This window comes from Vulpes vulpes, chromosome 9, assembly GCF_048418805.1.
Source record: "Vulpes vulpes isolate BD-2025 chromosome 9, VulVul3, whole genome shotgun sequence".
NCBI lineage: Eukaryota > Metazoa > Chordata > Mammalia > Carnivora > Canidae > Vulpes > Vulpes vulpes.
Window position 1 is genome coordinate 103,816,189 of NC_132788.1, and position 20,428 is coordinate 103,836,616.

At 55.6% G+C, this 20,428-nt stretch overlaps 3 protein-coding genes across 7 annotated transcripts; 1 reads left to right on the forward strand and 2 right to left on the reverse strand.

The window, feature by feature from the left end:
* Window positions 1–960: 960 nt before the first annotated feature.
* Window positions 961–14,335, reverse strand: XAB2 (XPA binding protein 2). Its single transcript, XM_025985680.2, has 19 exons — window positions 14,102–14,335; window positions 8,676–8,824; window positions 8,259–8,382; window positions 7,817–8,014; window positions 6,924–7,058; window positions 6,675–6,839; window positions 5,321–5,465; window positions 4,840–4,991; window positions 4,624–4,743; window positions 4,358–4,489; window positions 4,113–4,244; window positions 3,908–4,021; window positions 2,569–2,731; window positions 2,299–2,489; window positions 2,040–2,162; window positions 1,786–1,957; window positions 1,406–1,535; window positions 1,179–1,288; window positions 961–1,088 (listed from the first exon to the last, which is right to left on the reverse strand). Exons 1-19 carry the CDS (start codon window positions 14,150–14,152, stop codon window positions 1,027–1,029), a joined length of 2,568 nt encoding a protein of 855 aa, XP_025841465.1. The 5' UTR covers window positions 14,153–14,335; the 3' UTR covers window positions 961–1,026.
* Window positions 14,336–14,382: 47 nt separating this feature from the next.
* On the forward strand, window positions 14,383–15,953 carry PET100 (PET100 cytochrome c oxidase chaperone). Its single transcript, XM_025985772.2, has 4 exons — window positions 14,383–14,488; window positions 15,204–15,290; window positions 15,464–15,496; window positions 15,825–15,953. The coding sequence occupies exons 1-4, from the start codon at window positions 14,462–14,464 to the stop codon at window positions 15,906–15,908; spliced, it is 231 nt and encodes a 76-aa protein (XP_025841557.1). The 5' UTR covers window positions 14,383–14,461; the 3' UTR covers window positions 15,909–15,953.
* PCP2 (Purkinje cell protein 2) lies at window positions 15,947–18,380 on the reverse strand. 5 transcript variants are annotated; one of them, XM_072721548.1, is made up of 4 exons: window positions 17,369–17,475; window positions 17,180–17,294; window positions 16,771–16,895; window positions 15,947–16,139 (listed from the first exon to the last, which is right to left on the reverse strand). In XM_072721548.1, the coding sequence occupies exons 1-4, from the start codon at window positions 17,369–17,371 to the stop codon at window positions 16,020–16,022; spliced, it is 363 nt and encodes a 120-aa protein (XP_072577649.1). In that variant the 5' UTR covers window positions 17,372–17,475; the 3' UTR covers window positions 15,947–16,019. The 5 variants fall into 5 exon arrangements, with proteins under 5 accessions (XP_072577649.1, XP_025841552.2, XP_025841556.1 ...); XM_025985767.2 differs by lacking the exon at window positions 17,369–17,475 and adding an exon at window positions 17,828–18,380 and having other exon boundaries at window positions 15,953–16,139; XM_025985771.2 differs by having other exon boundaries at window positions 15,953–16,139; window positions 16,771–16,898; window positions 17,162–17,294.
* Window positions 18,381–20,428: the final 2,048 nt, after the last annotated feature.

Here is a 20,428-nt window from a genome sequence, read left to right on the forward strand (position 1 = left end):
CCACCCGCCCCTCACTCCACTTTCCTCCCGAGTGTGGATGTTACTGGCCTCGTGGTATTTTACTGTGGCCAAGTGCTAAGCTCGACCTTCTCTCCTTCCACTGCCTGCCTCCGTTTCTAGGCTTGGTTACCACCGCTAGAGGATTCCCACGTTTCCCTCCTACGAGCTCTACATCCAAGGGTCTGGGCCCATCCTTGGCACAGCCGTGGATGGCTCAGATCGAGGAGCTCCGCCCTGAGCTCCTGGTCTCCCTGTGGCTCAGGCACAGAATCAGCTTCCCCTACCCCACCTCATACCTAATGGCCTCTTTGGTCTCAAGCTTCTCTCCACCCCTATGACCCCCCACCCCCATCCCCCCAGTCTAGGCCAACGACCTGCCCCTCTCCCTCCCCTTCCCACCACAAGCCAATCCCTCACAGACCACATGGCCTGCTCAGGGCACAAATCTGATTACATCCCATGATGCTTAAAATCCCTTAATAGTTTAGAGCCCGCTAATGGCTTCCCAGAGCTTAGGCCTAACGACCACGCCCTGGCCCAGGGCTGAGGTCTAGCTCCTGGCTGCTGTCCAGGATGAGGAGTACCTTGCTAAGCTCGCTGACCTGCCTTCCCTTGGGAGGAGGTCAGCACCCTGGCTCAGGAAGAAACAGTCTGGAGAGCAGAGGCTGAGTGTATCCACCTGCTTCTGTGGGGAAGGGCTGGCAAGACTGGGCAGTCGGGGGCCAGGCCAACCAAGAGGCCTCAGGTGGCAGAGACTGGCCTCTGAGTCCAGAACTGGCTCTGCGGGGTGAGGGTGGGGCATGTGTCCTGGCCTGGAGCCCAACAGTCCCACCTCCTGCGCCAGCCAATCTGGGGCTGGGGTGGGGGGGTGCAGGGAATGGGGACTGGGCCCAGGGCCAGAGCACTACAGAGCACACAGTCCCTACAGGCACCTGGGCAGCAGGAAGAAGGCTCAGACGGTGATATACAAATACAGGCTGTATTGGAGGATGGGGGGGTAGGGCACAAGGGCCATCAGGAGTCACGTCAGTCCTCTTTCAGGCTCCCGAACACGGCGGCCGGCACACTCTGCTGCTCCAGCCGCACCTCTGGGGGAGGGGGGAGGACACGGTCACTCCAGGAGGAGGTCCTGCCCCGGCCACCTCCGAACCACCCTGCCTGTCCAGCTGGTCCCTTACCATTGGGCTCCAGGTCCATCTCGTCCTCATCCTCATCCTCGCCCAGCTCAATCTCCTCGGGGTTGGCTTGCTGCGCCAGCTCAGCCAGCTCCTCCCGGGAGGCATCGCTCCTGTGGGGGGCAGGTCAGGGATAACGGAGGGGTGTCCCACTGCTCGGCCTTCCTGGCACCTCCCCTCTTGAAGTGCCACCTCACTCCCTCTCCTAGGCTCCTGCTGTGCCCCCTTACCTCACAAACAGGATCTTGCTCTGGGCCCGTGAGGGCTGATCCCGCTCAGCTTCAGCTGCCAGCTGCTCTGCCCGTTGTTCCAGAAGCTTCATGTCATCCATGCCACTCTGCCCGGGGGCCAGGTCCGACACTGGGGTGGGGAACATGCGGGTCAGACACCATAAGTGGGTCCTACCCTCCCTACAGCCCCTGGGCCCACCTTGCTCTGAGTGCCCCAACCTGTGTGAGGACCCAGCCCTCGAGGAGTTCCCAGTCTCCAGTGGGGGAGGCAGAGGTGGACCCCAATGCTCCCAGACCGGAAGGTCAGGCTGGGCAGAGGGCAGAGGCCAGGCCTACCGTTAAGGCCTGGCCGGGGTGAGGGGTAGCCTGCAGCTGCTCACCGGTGCCCGTGGCGCTGCCTGACACCTTGAGCATCTGGGAGGCCATGAAATTGACCTGAGTGTTGTATGTGGCCTGCACGCTGCGGCGGATCCGCAGCATCTCCCGGATGGTGTCCTCGTTGCCGTGCCGGACCTCGAAGTCCTTCCACGTTTGCCAGAAAGCGCCAGTGGTCTGTGGAGTGTGAGGGAGCCTGTGCATGAGCTGGCTGGCCTGTGCAGCCTCCCACTGCCCACTCACCAGGTGCTTCCCCTACCCTGGGGTCGCAGATCTGGGAGCAGAAGCTGTAGATGGCACGCGCACGGTCAATCTCGCCAAGCCTGCACTCCATGTCTGCGAACCGCAAGCACATCTCCCGGGCGTGCTCGTCTGACAGCACCTGCATGGGGGCGGGGTAGAGGAGGTGGGCGTCAGTGGGGCCCCCACACTCAGGGACTCCAGTACGCCCCGTCTGAGTTCCCTTGCACAGGCACGCTCCGATCCTCTAGCCACCCCCATCTGCCCCCACAGGGCACCTCGATGGCCTTCTGGTAGATGCCGCGGGTGTGGGTAACTCCATAGATCTCAGCTGCACGCTTGATGTAGATGTTGAACATGTCATACTGCTGCGCGGGCTCCACGGCCCTGGTGGCACGCTCATACACGGCCATGGCGTGCCGGGCCAAGCCCCACTCCTCCTCCAGCTGTGCGTACAGCAGGTACAATGCTGTGATGGGAGGAGAGCGGGTCAGAGGCTGGTGCCTGGCCCCAAACGTCCCTCCCCTCACCCGCCCTGCCCGTCTTACTCTTCGCGTATTTGGGAGGGCAGCCGTCCAGCGCCTGTTCAAAGAGGTCCCGTGCTCGCTCCAGCTTGCGGCCCCCATAGCGGGCGATGAATTTGGTCAGGTAGGTGCTCCAGATGTCAGACACGTTGGGCCACTTGAACAATGAGATGCCACGCTCATACGCCTGCCCCAAGAGAGGGAGTTGTGTGTGGGGATGCACAGCAAGAACACCTGGTGCTCAGAGTGCCAGGAGCTTGCCCACTTCTCCCCTGAGCTGACCAAGGAGGCCTCTTTCCTACTCACCCTTCCCTATAATCACAGCACAGTCAAAAGCGTCTATATGCCTCCCTTAGGCTCCCGGTGACAGGGCAGGACGAGGACTTACCAACACCAGGAGGTGATGTTATGGGCAAAAGAGGTGGGAGTCCGGAGTTGGGGAGGGGTGGAGGAGAGGGGACCCTCAGCTCTGCAGATACTGGAGCCCAGAGCCCTGTGAGGAGGCTCACATGCCAGGGCCAAGAGGCACGGCCTGCATTACTCAGGCAGGGGTTGGCACGTGTGTATGCTGCGTACAACCTCGCCATCTGTATCCGTATCACACGTCACCAAAGCTGCCCAAGCAGTGAGGGCCTCACAACATGTGCATGTGCACAGACCTGCAACCCACAGCCTGAGTGGCAGAGCAGGGGCAGCCTGCACATACCCACACCAGCCCCCCCCCCCCCCCCCCCCATACACACAGAAGCTGGACTCAGGCTTCTACGCCATTGAAGCCATAACCTCAGGACCTCAGAATGGAATTGTACGTAGAGATGAGGTCTTTAAAAAGGAAATGAAGGTGGAGGCCCTGGGTGGTTCAGTCTGTCAAGCATCTGCCTTTGGCTCAGAGGTCATGATCCCAGGGTCCTGGGATGGAGCCCCCTTTGGGCTCTCTGCTCAGCGGGGAACCTGCTTCTCCCTCTGCCTGCCCTGCCTATGTGCACTCTCTCAAATAAATAAACTCCTCTATAAAAAATAAAATAAAAAGGAAATGAAAATGAGCTCATTACAATGGACCCTAATCCAACGACTGGAGTCATTATGAGGAGAGTAATGCACGCGTGCGCGCGCGTGTATGACAGTGGGAAGACAAGGGGAGAAGACGGCCATCGGCACACCAAGAAGAGGTGCCTCAGGAAAAACCAGCCCCGCCAACCCCATGATCTACTTCCAATCTCCAGGACTAAGACAACGTGTCTACATTGTTGAGGCTCCCTGATCTGTGACACTTCTTCAGGGTACCTAGAGCACACTAACACAGCAACTGCGGCACTAAACACGGGACTCTGCTGTCTGGGATCTCAGGATCAGCCCCCCTCACCTTGAAGCTCTCCTCGAAGTACTTATGCTCCTCCAGGAACATGGCATAGTTGATGACGATCTGGGGGGTGGCGATGCGTAGGTCCAGGATGCGGTCGTATACAGCCTTGGTGGACTGTGGGGCAGGGGTGGGTCGGAGTATGTCCTGGGCAGAGTCTGCAGCCCCATCCTACCCCCTGCCATAGGCCCTTGGCCATGCAGCTCACCTGGAAGGTGCCTAGGCTCTCCTCCAGGTCGGCGAGCATCGACCACACCTTCAGTGACTTGTACACACGGTTTTGCACAGGCTCCGAGCCATCGAAGTACTCGGCTCGTCGGGCGGGCAGTGCAGTGGCCTTCTGTGGGGAGTTGGCAGCGGAGGGAGAGCGCTCAGGGACTCCCGGGCCTGGCCAGCCACACAGCACAGCGCACACACATCCCCCACCCTGCCCCAAACCCGGGCTGTGTTTACCCGCAGCAACCGCAAGGCCTGATCGTAGTTTTCGTGCCGGAGCTCCAGCTCGCCACACTCACACCACACGCTGGCCAGGTCATCCACCTGTTTGAAGCTCACCTTGGTGGCCTTCTCCAGGATGATGCGGGCCTACCGAGTGGAGAGAGGGCAGGCTAAGACCCTGCCTGCCTGCCCCTCCTCTGGCCAAGGACGCATCTGTGCTCTCGAACAGACACACACACACACACACACGCACACAAATGCACAAATGGCACAGCACTCACATCGTCTAGCTGCCCATTGTCTTCATAAAACTTGGCAAATGCGACCCACAGTGTGTGGGGCTTGCCTGTAGCCTTGAAAGGGTCCACCGTCTGCACAGCCTCTGTGTATGTGTTGATGATCTGGGTGGGAGGAACAGAGTCAGGCTGGGCAACCGGGGCCCTGACAGATGGGGGGGGGGGCGGTTGCACGGCTGAAGGGGTGGGGCCATCACACACCTCCCGGGGGCGCCCCTGGTGCAGGGCCACACGCTTGTGCCACTCGTGTACGTGGTGCGGGTTCTGGCGCAGCAAGACGCTGTTGAGGAGCAGGGGCCGCCGGCCAATGAGCTGCTCGAAGCGGGCCAGGCGCAGCTCCAGGTCCACATCATCTGGGCTCCGAGACGGGGGCCGGGGAGCAGAAGTGAGGGCCTTGGCACACAGCCACCTCTGCCCCTCCGCCCTCTCTAACCCACACTGAGTGCTCTGGCCTTTGTAGAATCACCCCACTGGACACCTGAGGCCAGAGGTGTACCCCCAGTCCTAGTTACTCACTGAGGTTCCACCGGCACTGGCCACTCGGCCGGCCTTCCTCCCTGCTGGCCCCCAAGTGACCTGGAGACATGCCTCTCCCCTGCCCCAGCCACTCAGGACCCTCTGTACCCTGCCAGCCTGCCTGGTCTTCTCTCCTCACCAGCCCAGGACTGCCCTGGCAGCTCACCTTCCTCCTCACGCCCCAGTTCTGAGGCTGTCTCCATCTTGGCTGCAATCATGCTCTCCTCAAACTGGGCATAGCTGTCGAACACCTGGGTGAAGTCCCGCACGGTCATCACGGTCCGGATGGCCTCCTCATACACATCTCGAGCCTGTGGCCACAGGAAGAGTGAAAGAAACGTGCTGGCAGGAGGAGGCACACATGCCCACCCGCCGAAACACAGGGAACCTAACAGCACCGCCCCGGCAGCAGTCCAGACCTGGGGTCACCCAGCTCCATCACGCTCTGAGCAGTGACACTCAGCAGAGCCATGAGTGGAGCTGTTCCCTGCCCCGGCCCCGCTGCAGTGATCTGGGACCCCAGCTCCTCCCCAGTAAACTGACAGTGACAGTCCCTTGCAGAGAGTGAATGAGGCTCAAGGGAAATGCAAGGTGCCTGACACTCAGTTAAGACTCATGAGGTGACCAACCCCAAGCACCTACAGATGCACACTGCAGGGATCCTAACCTCAGCTCAGCCATGGAGGACTCCACAGGTGCTGTGGAGCACCCCTCCTGCCTGCCAGACGCCACTTTTGAAGCTCATATTCTCCTAGTCACTCCCCGCCTAAGCCTGGGCCCCATCTTTCCACCCATCCCTGGCTGGTCATGCCCCACTGCTCCCCATCTGGCCACTGGCTCTAGCAGTCTCCTGGCTGGTCTCCGGCCACGAGCCTCAGCCTGTGGTGGCTCCAGGGTACAAAATGCATAGCTGGTCCTGCCTCTGTCCCGTCACACTGGCTGGCAGATCCCCTCAGCAGGCACAGCCAGGCCCTCCTTGGCCTTCACCAGCCCCTCTCTACTCCAGCTCTATTCCCTTCTGCTCCCACTTCCCCAAGGCTCCAGCAGCCCCATCCAGCCCCTCTGGGGACCTCTTGGAGCCCCAAGCACTCCTCGACCCCCGGGCTTGCCATTACATTGCCCGATGACCAGCAAGCTAACACGGACACTGACAGTAACACTAACAATTCAGGAGTGGCCCTCGTGTCAAGCACCTGCACGGCATCACATTCCTCTAAGGTGAGGGGAACTGTTACTCTCATTTTGCAAGTGAGGACACCCAGGCTTAGTGGGTCCAAGGCCACACAGCCAGGAAGAACTCCGGTCTGGCCAACTTGAGGTGGGCATGCTTGCCAGCAGGGCTGGACCACGTCTCCTCACCTTCAGGAAGGCAGGCAGACGTGTGCAGGGCATGCACCTGTGTGCACCAACAGCACGTCTGCATGTGTTGTCTGCTCCCACACTTGTCAACACGTGCCCCCAGAATGCCCTGCACTGGAGGGACCGCCCCCCTCCCCTCATCGGCTCCCGTGCCTGCACACCTTCTCGAAGTGGCCACTGCGGATGTAGTAGTCAGCCAGCGAGCACCAGAGCTTGCCTAGCTGGTCAGTGAAGCGAGTGAGGCCTCCGCGGATGATGGCATCCACGTTGAGTGACTGCACCTTGTCTGGGTTCTGGGAGATGAGGTCACAGAGCTCGTGCCACAGCTGCAGAGCCAGGAGGACAGGTCTCAGCCTTGTGCCCCCGCAGGCAAGCCTTCCCGCCCCACCCCCACCTCCCCACGGGCCCACCTGGTAGTTGGACTTGCCGGCCTTGGACACAAAACGCTCATCATTCACCACGGTGGCCAGGCGCTGCGCAGCTTCGTCCAGCCGGTCACTGGATTTGAGGTACTCGATGTACTCCTCTGCACTCTCAGGGCTGAGCTGCACAGTGACCAGCCCCATTAGCAGTCAGGGGGGCCGAGGAGCCATACCACTACACCCCCTCCCACTCGGCAGCTCTAGGGCAGCCACTCCCGCACTGTCCTGATCAAGATCGAGCCCGGCCAACCCAGCCTTAGCCACACCGGTCCAGCCTGGGTCCCACTGGTCTGGTTTCAGCCCTGTAGGTCCAGCCTAGGCCCCAGCGATCCAGTCTGGGCCCCAATGGTCCAAGCCCAGCCCTGACTGGTCTGGCTTAGACGACAATGTACATTCCAGGCCCTGCTTTTACCACAAGTCCCCCAGCCGGAGAGCACTGTGTTAAGAGTTTCAAAATGTTATGACAGTTGCTACAAGTTTAAGAAAGCTGCACATCACCTGCACCTTGTTTCCACCTGGAAATACTCCCACAGCCATTCGTCTCACATTACCTACCCTCCTGTGGTAGCAGTTTTACTGGTTTATGTGGTCAGCTCAGGGGCACCTGTCTGTCCAGTTAGACCAAAAGCTTCATGTGGGCAGAGATGGTCTCTGTCGCATTGTCCCACTACCTGTCTCAATACTGGGCTTGCGGCAGATGCTAGCAAATTGTGTGGAGAATAAACAAATCACAGACAAAAGCCTGTCTCAGGAAGCCTTTTCCCCACTTTCTGTCAGGTAACATCCTGCCAGGGGCTAGTGTCTGTCAAGCCAGTTCTGGGGACCTCTTGACGCAAGGAAGCAGCCCATCTGCAGCCCCACCTTGCCCCCCATAAGCTTACTTTGAGAAAGCGCCGATAGCCCCGCACAGCCGTCTCAGGCAGTGGATGTGAGCGGAGGAAGCGCAGGTACAGGGGCCAGATGCGAGAGTGCTGTGTAATGGGCAGCGCCCGGAGGGCACGGTCAAACGTACGGCGGGTGTGTGTGACGCGGCCCTGGTCCATCAGGAATTGGCAATAGTCTAGCCACAGACGTGGCATCTGGAGGTGTGGGGGAGAGGCATGCTGTGAGCTGCTGGCACCATGGCCCAGCCACAAAGACACTGGATGTCCTATGGCCAAGAATGCAGCAAGACCCAGAATCCCCCACAACCCCAGGACTAAGTCAAGCTCAACCGCAAATATGTAACAGCAGCAGGACTCCAATACCCCAACTTCGTCCATTTCCACGGGGGGGGGGGGGGGGGGGCACCTCCCACTCACCCCCAGCCTCTGCCCTCCCTACCTTATGCATGAACACAAAGGCCCTCTCGTGGCAGTTGTTGACATCTTCATAGGCGGGGTCAGTCACACAGCGATGCTTCACCTGTGCCCGACGTGCCTTTAGGTACCGGTACCAGAGTTTGTAGCTGGGGAATGCAGGAGGGGGCAGACAAAGACTGGTCAGCTTTACAGCCCCCTAGAATGCTTTGCCCTGCCCCACAAAGCAACTGTTGGGAGAAGAGGCCTGGGGAAGGATGATAAGTCTCAGCAATGGGCAGGGGAGGGCCGGGACATCAGGGAAAGTGTGCTGACCCGTCAGGGGACAGATGCTTAGTGCCAGAACAACAGCAATCACCTGAGACCTCCTGGCCAGTTCTGTTAGGACAGAATAAGCCGGGCTGAGGGCTGGGGTGGGTGGGGTAGCTGGAATGGTTCCCACCTGCAGGGCAGCAGCTTTAGTGCCCGCTCATACAGCTGATTGAGCCTGGGCTTCGGGGCACCTTGCTTGAACTCAATGTAGCGAAGCCAGCACTTGACGGAGAACTGGTTCCGCATGATTTCCTCCTCATAGGGGAGGTCCTCTTCTTCCTGCAGGAGCCAGGGAATGAGGAGAACAGAGACCTGCCCTCAGAGCATGGTCCCAGGTCCAGGTCCCACTGTTCATCAGAGCCAGGTCAACAGACACCCAGATACTAGGACTCAGGCTTGGATTTTACTCCTTAGAATTCTACTGCCCATGATCTGACCCGGATCATCAGATTCCTCAATCAAGGTTCTAGGCCAGACTTGAGATTGTCACCCAGACACCAAATCAAGCCATCCAGTCTCTAGTCCAAATCACCAGATTCCTTCGACTCCCTGGTCCAATGCCAGGCCTTGCTGGGACCTGGACCCCAAGCTGTAACTCCGCACAACATGCCTCTTCCTGAACACCAGGCCTTTGGCATCTTAGGCTCCCGCTAGCCAGAGCGTAGTTCAACTCTGCCCCAGAACTTGACAAATGAGTAAAGAAACCTCATTTGAAATGCAATCAGGAAGCCCCAAAGTGGGAACACTCATGCTCTATCATCTGTCAACTGCAGACCCCAAAGGACGACAGGTACTTTGCATCCCCAACAGAAAGCAGCTTACTTTTCTACCCCAGCAGGAAGATTATCTCCTCGCCTGCCAACAGCCAAGCCAATGAGAAACTGCCTGAACTATCACCTTCTTCTCATAGACTTTCCTTCAAAGGAGCCCCTGCTAGCTCACTCCTTTTTCTGTCAAGTGACATTCCTCTCCTTTGTTCTCCAGACTTGCCTCTGGTTTTACCAAAGCTTGCATATCCCGATTTAAAATTCCTCTGCTGCTCCTGAATAAGCCCGCTTTGCTGGTAAAATTACTAGCAGTTTTATTTTCAGGGTCAACAGAAGCTAAACCTTTATCTCGGGAAAGGCATGGACCAACACCAAGCCTCACCAATACTAAACACCAAAAACCTGGTGAAGAGGCCAGACTTCAACAGTCATACCTCACGGATACCGCAGGTTCGGTTCCAGACCACCACAATAAAGTATCACAATACAACAAGTCAAATGAATTTTTTCCTTTCCTAGCGCATGTAAAAGTTACGTTCACACTATACTGTAGTCTATTAAGTGTGCAGTGGCATCATATCTAAAAAACTGACATACCTCGATGAAAAAAATACTTTATTGCTAAAAAATGCTAACCACCACCTGAGCTTTCAATGCATTGTAATCTTTTTGCTGGTGAAGGATCTTGCCTCCATGGTGATGGCTGCTGACTGATCGGAATAGTGGCTGCTCGGGGATGGGGTGGCTGGAGCAATTAAAAAAAAAAAAAGACAAAATGAAATTTGCCACTTCAATGGAATCTTCCCTTCATGAGTGACTTCTCTGAAGTCATGTGGTTCGGTTTGATAGCATTTTACCCACAGGAGGACTTCTTTCCAAACTGGAATCAATCCTCTCAAACCCTGCTGCCGCTTAGTCAAATAAATTTACGTAATATTTTAAAAGCTTTGTTTCATTTCAATAATCTTCACGGCATCTTCACTGGTAGATTCCATCTCAAGAAACCCCTTTCTTTCCTTATCCATAAGAAGCAACTCCTCCTCTATTCCAATTTTATCATGAGATTATAGCAATACAGTCCCATCTTCAGGCTCCAGTTCTTTTAAAAAAATTTTTTAACGATTTTTATTTATTTGAGAGAGAGAGAGAGAGAGAGAGAGAGAGAGGGAGAGAGAGAAGCAGGCTCTCTGCTGAGCAGGGAGCCTGAAGCGGGGCTCAATCCCAGGACCCTGGGATCATGACCTGAGCTGAAAGCAGACGCTTAACCGACTGAGTAGGTTACACTTCTAATTCTGGTTCTCTTGCTGTCTTCACCACATCTGTGGTTACTTCCTCCAATGAACTCTGGAACCCCTCGAAGTCAGCCATGAGGGTTGGGATCAATTTCTTCCAAAACCATGTTAATGTTGATATTTTTACCTCTTCTCAGGAATCAGAATGTTCTTAATGGTATCTTAAATGGTGAATCCTTCCCAGGAGATTTTCAATTTGCTTTTCCCAGATCAGAGTAATCGCTACCTATGGCTGGCTGCTATAACCTTATAAAATGTATTTATTAAATAATAAGACTTGAAAACTGAAATTACTCTTTGGCCCGTGGACTGCAGAATGGATGTTATGTCAGAGACATGAAAACAACATTAATCTCATTGTACATCTCTGCCAGAGCTTGCTGGTGACCAGGTGCGTTGTCAACAAACAGTCATATTTTGAAAGGAACCTTTTTTCCTGAGCAGGTCTCAACACTGGACTCAAAATATCTAGTAAACAGTGTTGTAAACAGATGGGCCATCCTCCAAGCTTTGTTGTTCCACTTATACAGCACAAAGTAGATTTAGTGTAATTCTTAAGGGCCCTAGGATTTTTAGAATGGTAAATGAGCACTGGCTTCAACTTAAAGTCACCAGCTGCATTCGCCTCTGACAATACAGTCAGCCTGTACTTTGAAGTGCCGAAGCGAGGCACTCACTTCTCTCTGGATATGAACATTCTAGATGGTATCTTCTTCCAAGAGAAGGCTTTTACACTTATATTAAAAGTCTGTTTGGGCGCCTGGGTGGCTGGGTCAGTTAGGCATTTGATTCTTGATCTCAAGGTTGTGAGAAATAATTTTTAAAAAATGTTTTTAAAGTCTGTTTTGTGTAATCACCTTCATTAATTATTTTTTTAAAGATTTTATTTATTTATTCATGAGAGACACAGAGAGGCAGAGACACAGGCAGAGGGAGAAGCAGGCTCCATGCAGGGAGCCTGATGTGGGACTTGATCCTAGGTCTCCAGATCATGCCCTGGGCTGAAGGCGGCGCTAAACCGCTGAGCCACCCAGGCTGCCCTGCATTAATTATCTTAACTAAATCTTCAATCAGGTTGCTACAGATTCTACATCAGCACTTGCAGTTGCACTTTACGCTTTTGTTATAAAGGTGGCTTCTCTCTTTAAACCTCATGAACCAGCCTTTGTTCGCTTCAAACTCATCTCCTGTAGCTTCCTCACCTCTCTCAGTCATTGTAGAACTAACGAGTTACCAACTTGCTCTGAGTTAGACTCTGGCTTACAGGGATGTTGTGGCTGGTTTGATCTCCTACCCAGACCACTAAAACTTTCTCTTATAACGGCAATAAGGCTGTTTGTTTCGCTTTTTTATCATTCATATTTTCACTGAAGTAGCACTTCTAATTTTCTTCAAGAGCTTTTCCTTTGCATTCACCACTTGGCTGTTTGGTGCAAGAGGCCTAGCTTTCGGCCTATCGCAGCTTGCAACACGCCTTCATTAAGCTTAATCATTTCTAGCTTGTGATTGATTGATTGATTGATTGATTTATTACGGAAAGATGACAAATTTATTTTTTATTATTTTTAAATAAGTATTTTTTTAAATTTATTTATTCAGAGAGAGAGAGACTGAGAGGCAGAGACACAGGCAGAGGGAGAAGCGGGCTCCATACAGGGAGCCTGATGCCGGACTTGATCCTGAGTCTCCAGGATCAGACCCTGGGCTCCAGACGGCACTAAACCGCTGCACCACCGGGGGTGCCCTATTTTTTATTTTTAAAGATTTTATTTATTTATTCACGAGAGACACACAGGGAGAGGCAGAGACGCACGCAGGCAGAGGGAGAAGCAGGGAGCCTGATGTGGGACTCGATGATCCTGGGTCTCCAGGATAACACCCTGGGCCAAAGGTGGCGTTAAACCACTGAGCCACCCGCGCTGCCCTAGCTTGTGATTTAAAGTGAGACCTGTGGAACTGGAGGGTATTATGCTGAGTGAAGTAAAAGTCAATCGGAGAAGGACAAACAGTGTATGTTCTCATTCATTTGGGGAATATAAATAATAGTGAAAGGGAACAGAAGGGAAGGGAGAAGAAATGTGTGGGAAATATCAGAAAGGGAGACAGAACATAAAGACTCCTAATTCTGGGAAACGAACGAGGGGTGGTGGAAGGGGAGGAGGGCGGGGGGTGGGGGTGAATGGGTGACGGGCACTGAGGGGGGCACTTGACGGGATGAGCACTGGGTGTTATTCTGTATGTTGGTAAATTGAACACCAATAAAAAAATTAATTTATTAAAAATTTAAAAAAAAAATAAAGTGAGACCTGGGCAGCCTGGGTGGCTCAGCGGTTTAGCACCTCCTTCAGCCCAGGGCGTGATCCTGGAGTCCTGGGATCCAGTCCCGCGTTGGGCTCCCTGCATAGAGCCTGCTTCTTCCTCCGTGTCTCTGCCTCTCTCTCTCTCTCTCTCTCTCTGTGTGTGTGTCTCTCATGAATAAATAAATAAAATCTTAAAAAAAAATAAAGTGAGAGACGTGTGACTCTTCCCTTCACTTGACCACTTAGAGGCCACTGTAAGGGTACTAATTGGTCTAACTGCAATACTGTTATGTCTGGGGGAGAAGGGAGGCCCAAGGACAGAGGTGGGCAATAACCCAGGAAGCAGTCCTGAATACAGCCCACAACATTTATTAACTTCCCCTTTTATATGGGCGTGGCTCCTGGTGCCCCCAAACGCAAAGTAACAGAAAAGTTTGAAATACTGTGAGAATTACCAAAACGTGCCACAGAGACATGAACTGAGCAAATGCTGTTGGAAAAAGGTGCCAACACACTTGCTTGATGCAGGGTTGCCCAAAATCTCCAATTTGTCAAGAAAGAAAGAACAAGAAAGGAAAGAAAGAAAGAAAGAAAGAAAGAAAGAAAGAAAGAAACAAAAAGAAAAAAACAACCCTGCAATATCTGTGAAACGAAATCCAAGGACATATATGCCTGTGCTGCAGATGCCAAGACACCAAGTCTCGGACTCTTCAAGATCCCACCGGCGATCGCCCGACCGTGGACCGCAGCTCCACATCCGACTCCGGAGCTCTCCTAATCCACACACCGAGCCCTGTACTCCAGAAACGATAACGCTCGGTACCAGACCTAGGCTGTTACTCAAAACATTCAAAGACTTTACCACGGAAACCAGAGCCCTGGCTTTGGGTCACTAGCCTTTACTTCAGGCGCAGACCTCTACGAGATTTAGCCTGGCGATCCTCCCTTCTCCCCGCGAGTCCCCATTCCCGCCCGAGGCCCGGGCCTCCTGGCCCTTAACCTCGACAGCAGCTCTTCACTCGGACCACCTGGACTCCGGCACCAGAACTTTGCTCCTGGCCAGCCTGGTCCGCACGTCCCGCCCTCGGGTGGACACAGTTTTGGTCCAGACACCCCAGGCGGCCAAGCCCCGAACCCGGGAAGCATCCAAGGTCGGTGCCCCCACACCCGCCACCCCCCGCCCCGCCGCGGACTCACGAAAACTAGGTCCGGCCGCTCGGGCCGGGAAAGACGCGCCATCACCACCATTTTCCGGGGACTCCAGGCACGGGCAGGAGTCGCGCTATCATGACGCCTCCCCCTGAAGGCCCGCCCCCCCAGGGCCAGACTTGTTTCCTATTGGTTGAGCCCTTTCCAACCCGCGGACCGCGTTTGTTGACTTTCGCTTAGAAGGGGCCAGGGACCGGAAGCACAGACGAGGCCCCCGAAGATGACGTCATCACGAAGCCCCTCTACCTATCAGCTTCAGCAGCGGAGCCCGCGAACGTCCAATGAGCTGCCGTTTTGCTGGAGGGTCGACTTTGGGCGGAAGCGGCTTTGTAGCCTAGGAGAAGCGAGATGGGGGTGAAGCTGGAGGTGTTTCGGGTCAGTGAGCTTCGGAGCCCGGTGGCGTTTGGGCTCCTCTGGGATCTGGGGAGGAGGCGCTGAGAGGGGGGACTCCAAGAGAGAGGGCCATGTCGGGGGGAGAAGGCGTCTGTGTTTGGAGAGGGATCTTCCGGGTTGGAAGCCCCAGCGGCGGGGCGCTGGGTTAGGGGAGGGCTGTTGCGAGGGAGGGCCTCGGAGAGGAGTGGTCCGGGGACGGGGGCTCCGAGAAGGAGGCTCCGGACCCTGGGGGAGATCTGGGGAAGCTCAGGGGCTCCGTGTGGTTGTGTGTTTCTGATAGGGAGACCCCTACGTTTAGGGGAATAGACTCCAAATAATGAGGCCTCCTGGGCTTGGGGGTGCTCCAGGGATCTGACGAGCGGGTGGGGAATGAGGTTTCACGAGGAGGCTTTTGATATTAGTACGAGGATTTGTACCCTGAGTCAGGGTGTGTGCGTGTGTGTGCGCGTGTGCACGCGTGTGTGTGTGTGCGCGCGTGTGTGTGCGAGAGGGAGTTTCCCAGATTTGGGGGAGACTTGAGGCCTCTTGAATTATTATTATTACCGGGCTGGTGGGAGTTGTGCGGTTCTTGGGGGGGCCCTGAGGAGGCACTCCTGGCACTGCGGGAGGATGGTCCTCCAGGCTCTGAGCAACCTACGCCTATCGTGGAAGGGGTTTTAATCCCTGGCTCTGCCCATTTATCCCCCGCCCCTCCTAGATGACACTCTACCTCACCTTCCCTGTCGCTATGTTCTGGATTGCCAATCAGGCCGAGTGGTTTGAGGACTATGTCATACAGCGCAAGGTGGGCACAGGGAGAGTATTCATGGGTTCTTTCCAGGGGGTGGGGGAGAGATTGGAGCACCCAGCTGCTGGGGACCAGTGTCCCCTTTCCACCAGCCAGCCCTGCCATAAAGGGAAGGGGGTGTGTCTGGAGGCTCCTGGCTCATGCTTCCAGCGGTTATTTTGTTCCCACAGAGGGAGCTGTGGCCACCTGAGAAGGAGGACCAAGTAAGTATCCTACTCTTCTTCCCCCTAAAGGGATGGAGGTGCCTGGATCCCCGTGGCCATGATGAGTTTGAATGAAAATTTTGCTCTCAGTCGTGAGGAGAGAACCGAGAGCGGAGGGGCATATGGTTTCCTTATTGCCCTCTTCCTGAAACTTGAAGCTGGCCCCACTCGGGCCTTCGCTGTAATTGGCACGGGGTCTCCAGTGTAGGCGCTGAACTCTGAAGCTGTGTCCTGGGGGAGTAAGGGACAGGGTGGTGGGAAGGGGGTCCAGGCCCCTGAGGTGTGTGTCCTCCTCCCTTCCTGTTCCATCCTCCTTCTCCACCCCCAGCGCCGGGAGCTAGAAGAATTCAAAGAGAGGATACGGAAGCAGCGGGAGGAGAAGCTCCTTCGCGCTGCCCAGCAGAGCTCCTGAATCCTAGCCCCTTCACCCAGGAAATAACATACACACAGTTTCTTATTTCTTGTGGAAGTGTTTTATTGTCTGCTTTCAGGGGCCAAGGAGGGCCCAGGATGGTTCGGGCCCTCAGGGGGCTTGTGTCTGGGGTTGGGGGCTGCTGTTCCGACGGAAGCTGAGAGCAGTCGGGTCTTGAGGGGTGAGGAGGGGTTGTGGGCTGAGCGTCCCAGCTCGTTTCTGCACTCCGTCCTGTGGATGAAGAGGGGTCAGCCAGAGGGAGGGACCAAGGGCAGTGCCAGCTGGAGGTGACCCAAACATTGGGGGAGGGTGCAGGTGTCCCACCTCCTGCTGTTGGCCTCCTACCATCCCCCAGCTTCTGTGTACCATAGTTATTCAACATTTAGGGTGGTATTTGGGGCCTTGATCAGAATCCAGGCTACGCATGCATATGTGTGTCATACACACACAAGTGCATGGATGCGTGTGTCCTGTGTATAAACTAATGTGCCCTCTTCCTTGGAAGTGTCTTCCTTCATTCTGTCTTCCATGAAACCGTGAGACAGGGAGGCAAGAGCCATGACTTCCAGCAGCGGCTCTGACATTAACATGCCCCCAGCCTGACCTTGAGCCCCTCTCAGCCCTGCCTAAGAAAGGGTGGGCGTTTGTCCTACAACCCAAAGCTGGGTATTAGATGGGTCAGGATCCTGTGACTGGCAGGGACCCAAGGTTGCACTCTTACCAGGCACTCATCCCTAGGGGGCAAGTCATGGATAGATGGGATAGTGAGGCCCCATTTACTCGTGGCCGGGGGTGGGAGGCAGAGTCAGAGGGCTCAGCCCCACAGGTCTCTGCTCAGCCCCAGCAGCAGAATGTCACCTACCTTGGGGCCTATGGGCTGGAAGCCAGGCAGGGTGCTGACTGTCACACGCTGGTCATCCATACGGCGGCCCTGGGTACTGGCCAGCATGTCCATGAGGCTGTCCATCTCGGGTGCAGGGCCACTCTCTGCTTTAAGCAGAGGCATGTGGGGATGAATATATACACAGACTCCAGGGGACACAGCCCAAGCTGGAGCCCCCAACTCGCTCCTTCTCTCCCACTCAAGTTCTCTAGGAGGCACTCCCTGTCTCTTTACCTCCCATCCCTTGCCCAGTGTTCCCATTTGCCGCTCAGTTTCAGACTTGCCCACCAGCCCCCCAGATGGCCACTCTCCCTGGATCCCCATGCCCTGCCCCGTTCATGCCCCCAGATACCACACCGATCCCACATACCCCCCTGCCCGCTCTCACGGCTCTCGGAGGTCGGACCGGGCCCCGCCTGCAGTGAGCACCGCTGCTCCTCCATCCGGTCACCCTGCACGTGGCTCAGCAGGTTGAAGAAGCCCTCCTGGTCTGGAGAGCCAGCCTGAGAGACAGACGCACTCAGTCCAGCTGGCCTCTCAGCTGGGGAACCCCTCCCCTCCCCTCCGCGGCTCTCACCATAGTCTCCGTCAATGTGCTGCTCTGCAGAGCTGCTCAGAATGAGACCTGAGCCTCTTTCCCAATCCCGGCCCCTGCCCCAGGGGCCGGGGCAGCAGGGCCACTTCACGTGGTGCTGCCTCAAGGGAGAGACTGCTGGTGCCATCATCCTGATGTTCTAAATTGGGGCCCTGGCTGCAGGGTGGCCTGGGGGCTGTGACATGAGCCAGGGAAACATACCAGGGGCCACCCCCATATCCCAGCATCCCCCACCTGACAGGGGTTAGCACTGAGAGCCCTGACCTCTGCCCCGGGGCTGGGTTAGGCGCTTGGACCCTCATGCCCACCAGCACTTCCTTGGGCGGCAACTGGGTCAGGGGTCCCAGGAGACTTGCTTGCTAATTAGGTGCCCTACAAACTAATTAGTCTTGTCATTCACAGGCCCTTGAGTTGAGGATGTGTGGGGTGGGATCTGCTTACCTTAATGCAGGGGGCTGAGCTCCCATCCACCTTCTCTTCCTGGTCCATCATTGTCCCCGCTCCCCTCCCCTGGGTCCCGTCCACTTCTCTGCTGGCCTCTGTCCCTGCCCTGTGCCAGAGAAGGCTTTTTAAAAGACTGGGTTGTGTGTGTGTGTGTGGGGGGGGGAGTGGATACCCAGCCCCAAATCCCCAGCTCACGCCCCATCTGCTCCCACCCACGCTTAAGCCCCATAAAGATGATCCAGATAATTGTTTTTGTAGCAGTATGCCGGTGCTGCTGCAGGGGTAGGACACCAGGTGACCTGGGTTTGGACCTTGCCCAGCAGGACTCACTGGGCCCCAAGAACTCTCAGGTGGGCTCAACAGCAGGCCAGAGCTGCGTCCCCACAATGGGGAGCAGGGGCTGGCTCGTCCCACTGGGAGAAGACAGGCCATCAGACAGCTCGGGTGGGATCTGTAGCCCACCAGTGGGAGGCTGCAGGATGATCTCACCCTGCTAGAGAGGCAGTTGCCATCTGCAGGTAGTAGGGGAAGAAGCTGGACCTGAGGGCCACTGAGGCACCACCAGGCCAACTAGCTCCATCTCTGTCTCCTGACCTCCCCTCCTACTCACCATCCCTGGGTCTGGTTGCTTGCTGCAGGCCCTAACATAAGAAGATCTTGGATTTCCCTTTTTCTTTTCTTTTCTTTTTTTTTTAAGATTTTATTTATTTGAGAGAATGAGCAGTAGGGGCAGGGGGAGACAGAGGGAGAAACAGACTCTGGTGAGCAGGGAGCCCACTCAGGGGCTCTATCCCAGGACTGCAGGATCATGACCTGAACCAAGGGCAGACACTTAACCAACTGAGCCACCCAGGCGCCGTGAAAAGGTCTGGGATTTCCTGTCTTGCCACCAGTGCCATGTTGAGCTTTCTCCTGAGATCTGTAATCTGTGTGCATGGGTATGGGAGGCAAGGAGGAAAGTCCCTGGCCCTGCCCCTTTCCCCTCCCCCAAGCAGCTATGCCCTTCTTTCAGTGCCTTGGGAGAGGGTGCCACCAGGAGGATCCCACTTGTACCCCATCCCCTACCCAAGACGCCTTCCTGGAAACCAGTTAAAACCTCAGAATAAATGGGCTGCACTATCACACCTGCCTAAGTGCAAAGCTCGGTCCTCCTCCCCAGGCAAGCGTCCCCCCATCCAGGGCCCCCAGCCACACCCTGCCCACGCCCCCAAGTCCTTGATGCCAGTGAGATGCCCTGCTCTTCCACAGGTGTACTGATTTCCTGGAGCTGCCGTAGCAAAGTCACAAACTGGCTTAAAGTAGCAGACACCATCACAGTTCTGGAGGCCAGAGCCTGAAGTCAAGGTGTTGGCAGTGCCAGCTCCTGAGTCCCATGGGGGAAGGTCCTTCCTTTCCTCCCCCTGGCTCCTCCAGGTTGCAGGCAGTCCTCAGTGCTCCTTGGCTGGTCGCTGCAGTTTTTCGATCTCTGTGTCTGTCATCACGTGACATTCCTGTGTGTCCTTGTCTTCACATGGCTGTCACAAGACATGGACACCAGTCGCATTGCGTTAGAGCCCCATGCTACTGCAGCGTGACCTCTTAACTAACTGCATCTGCAATGACTCTGTTTACAAATAAGGTCACAATCTCAGGTACCAGAGCTTAGGGCTTCAACCTGTCTTGGGGGAGGGTGGGCAGGATACCATTCAGTCCATAACAGCAGAAGATCCCGGTCGCCCTCACAGTATGGTGGGCAGTGGCCAGCCCTCCGGACTTTCACCTCCAGGGGACAGGCGGAGAAGCTAAAGGGGGGGGGGGGTCTCATGGCCTCCCAGCTCCTCCCTTTGCCCCTGCAATCCATCCTTCCCCTCCTTCCCCTGCTCAGAACTCTCCCTTGGCCCCCACTGCCCTCAGGAGACAACTCAACCACTGTGGAGTATAATGGGATGTTCTAAAATTGGAGATGGAAGCACACCTCTCGACATGCTAAAAGGCATTGAGTTGTACACTCAGTGAGTGAACTGTATGGTACGTGAGGTATATCTCAAAAAAGCTATAAAAGAAAAGAAACAAGAAAGGAAAAGGAGGGAGGAAAAAATGGAAGAAACCCTCCAAATCCTACCTAGAGTAGCCAGCTATCCTCGTTTGCCCAAGACTGTCTCAGTTTTAGCACTGGATGCCCTGTGTCCTGGGAACCTCTCAATCCCTGGCAAACTGGACCGAGTCAGTCCTACCCTGTTCCACAGAGGTCTGGCCTCTGCAGCCCCTCCAAGCTCCCCTCACTCCCTGCGCTCCTCCAGCCACAACTCTTGCTTCTCTCTGCCTGGATCGCTGCGTGGCTGCTTTTTGATGTCGTTCAGGTTAAATCCAAAGTCCACCCTATCAGGGTCCCCCTGTGGGATCACCCACAATAGATCCCTAGCAACGTGGCACATGCTATCACATCACTGGTTATTTCCTCTAGAGCAGAATTGATCATTTTCTCTCTCCCTTCCATTTAACTGCCCACCACCCCAGCCCCACCTCCGGGGCAACTGTAGCCCCTCCTGCCCACTTACCTGTCCATCAGCCCCTCTGTCCATCCATCCGGACAGGTACTCATGGTGGAGCATCCGAGCA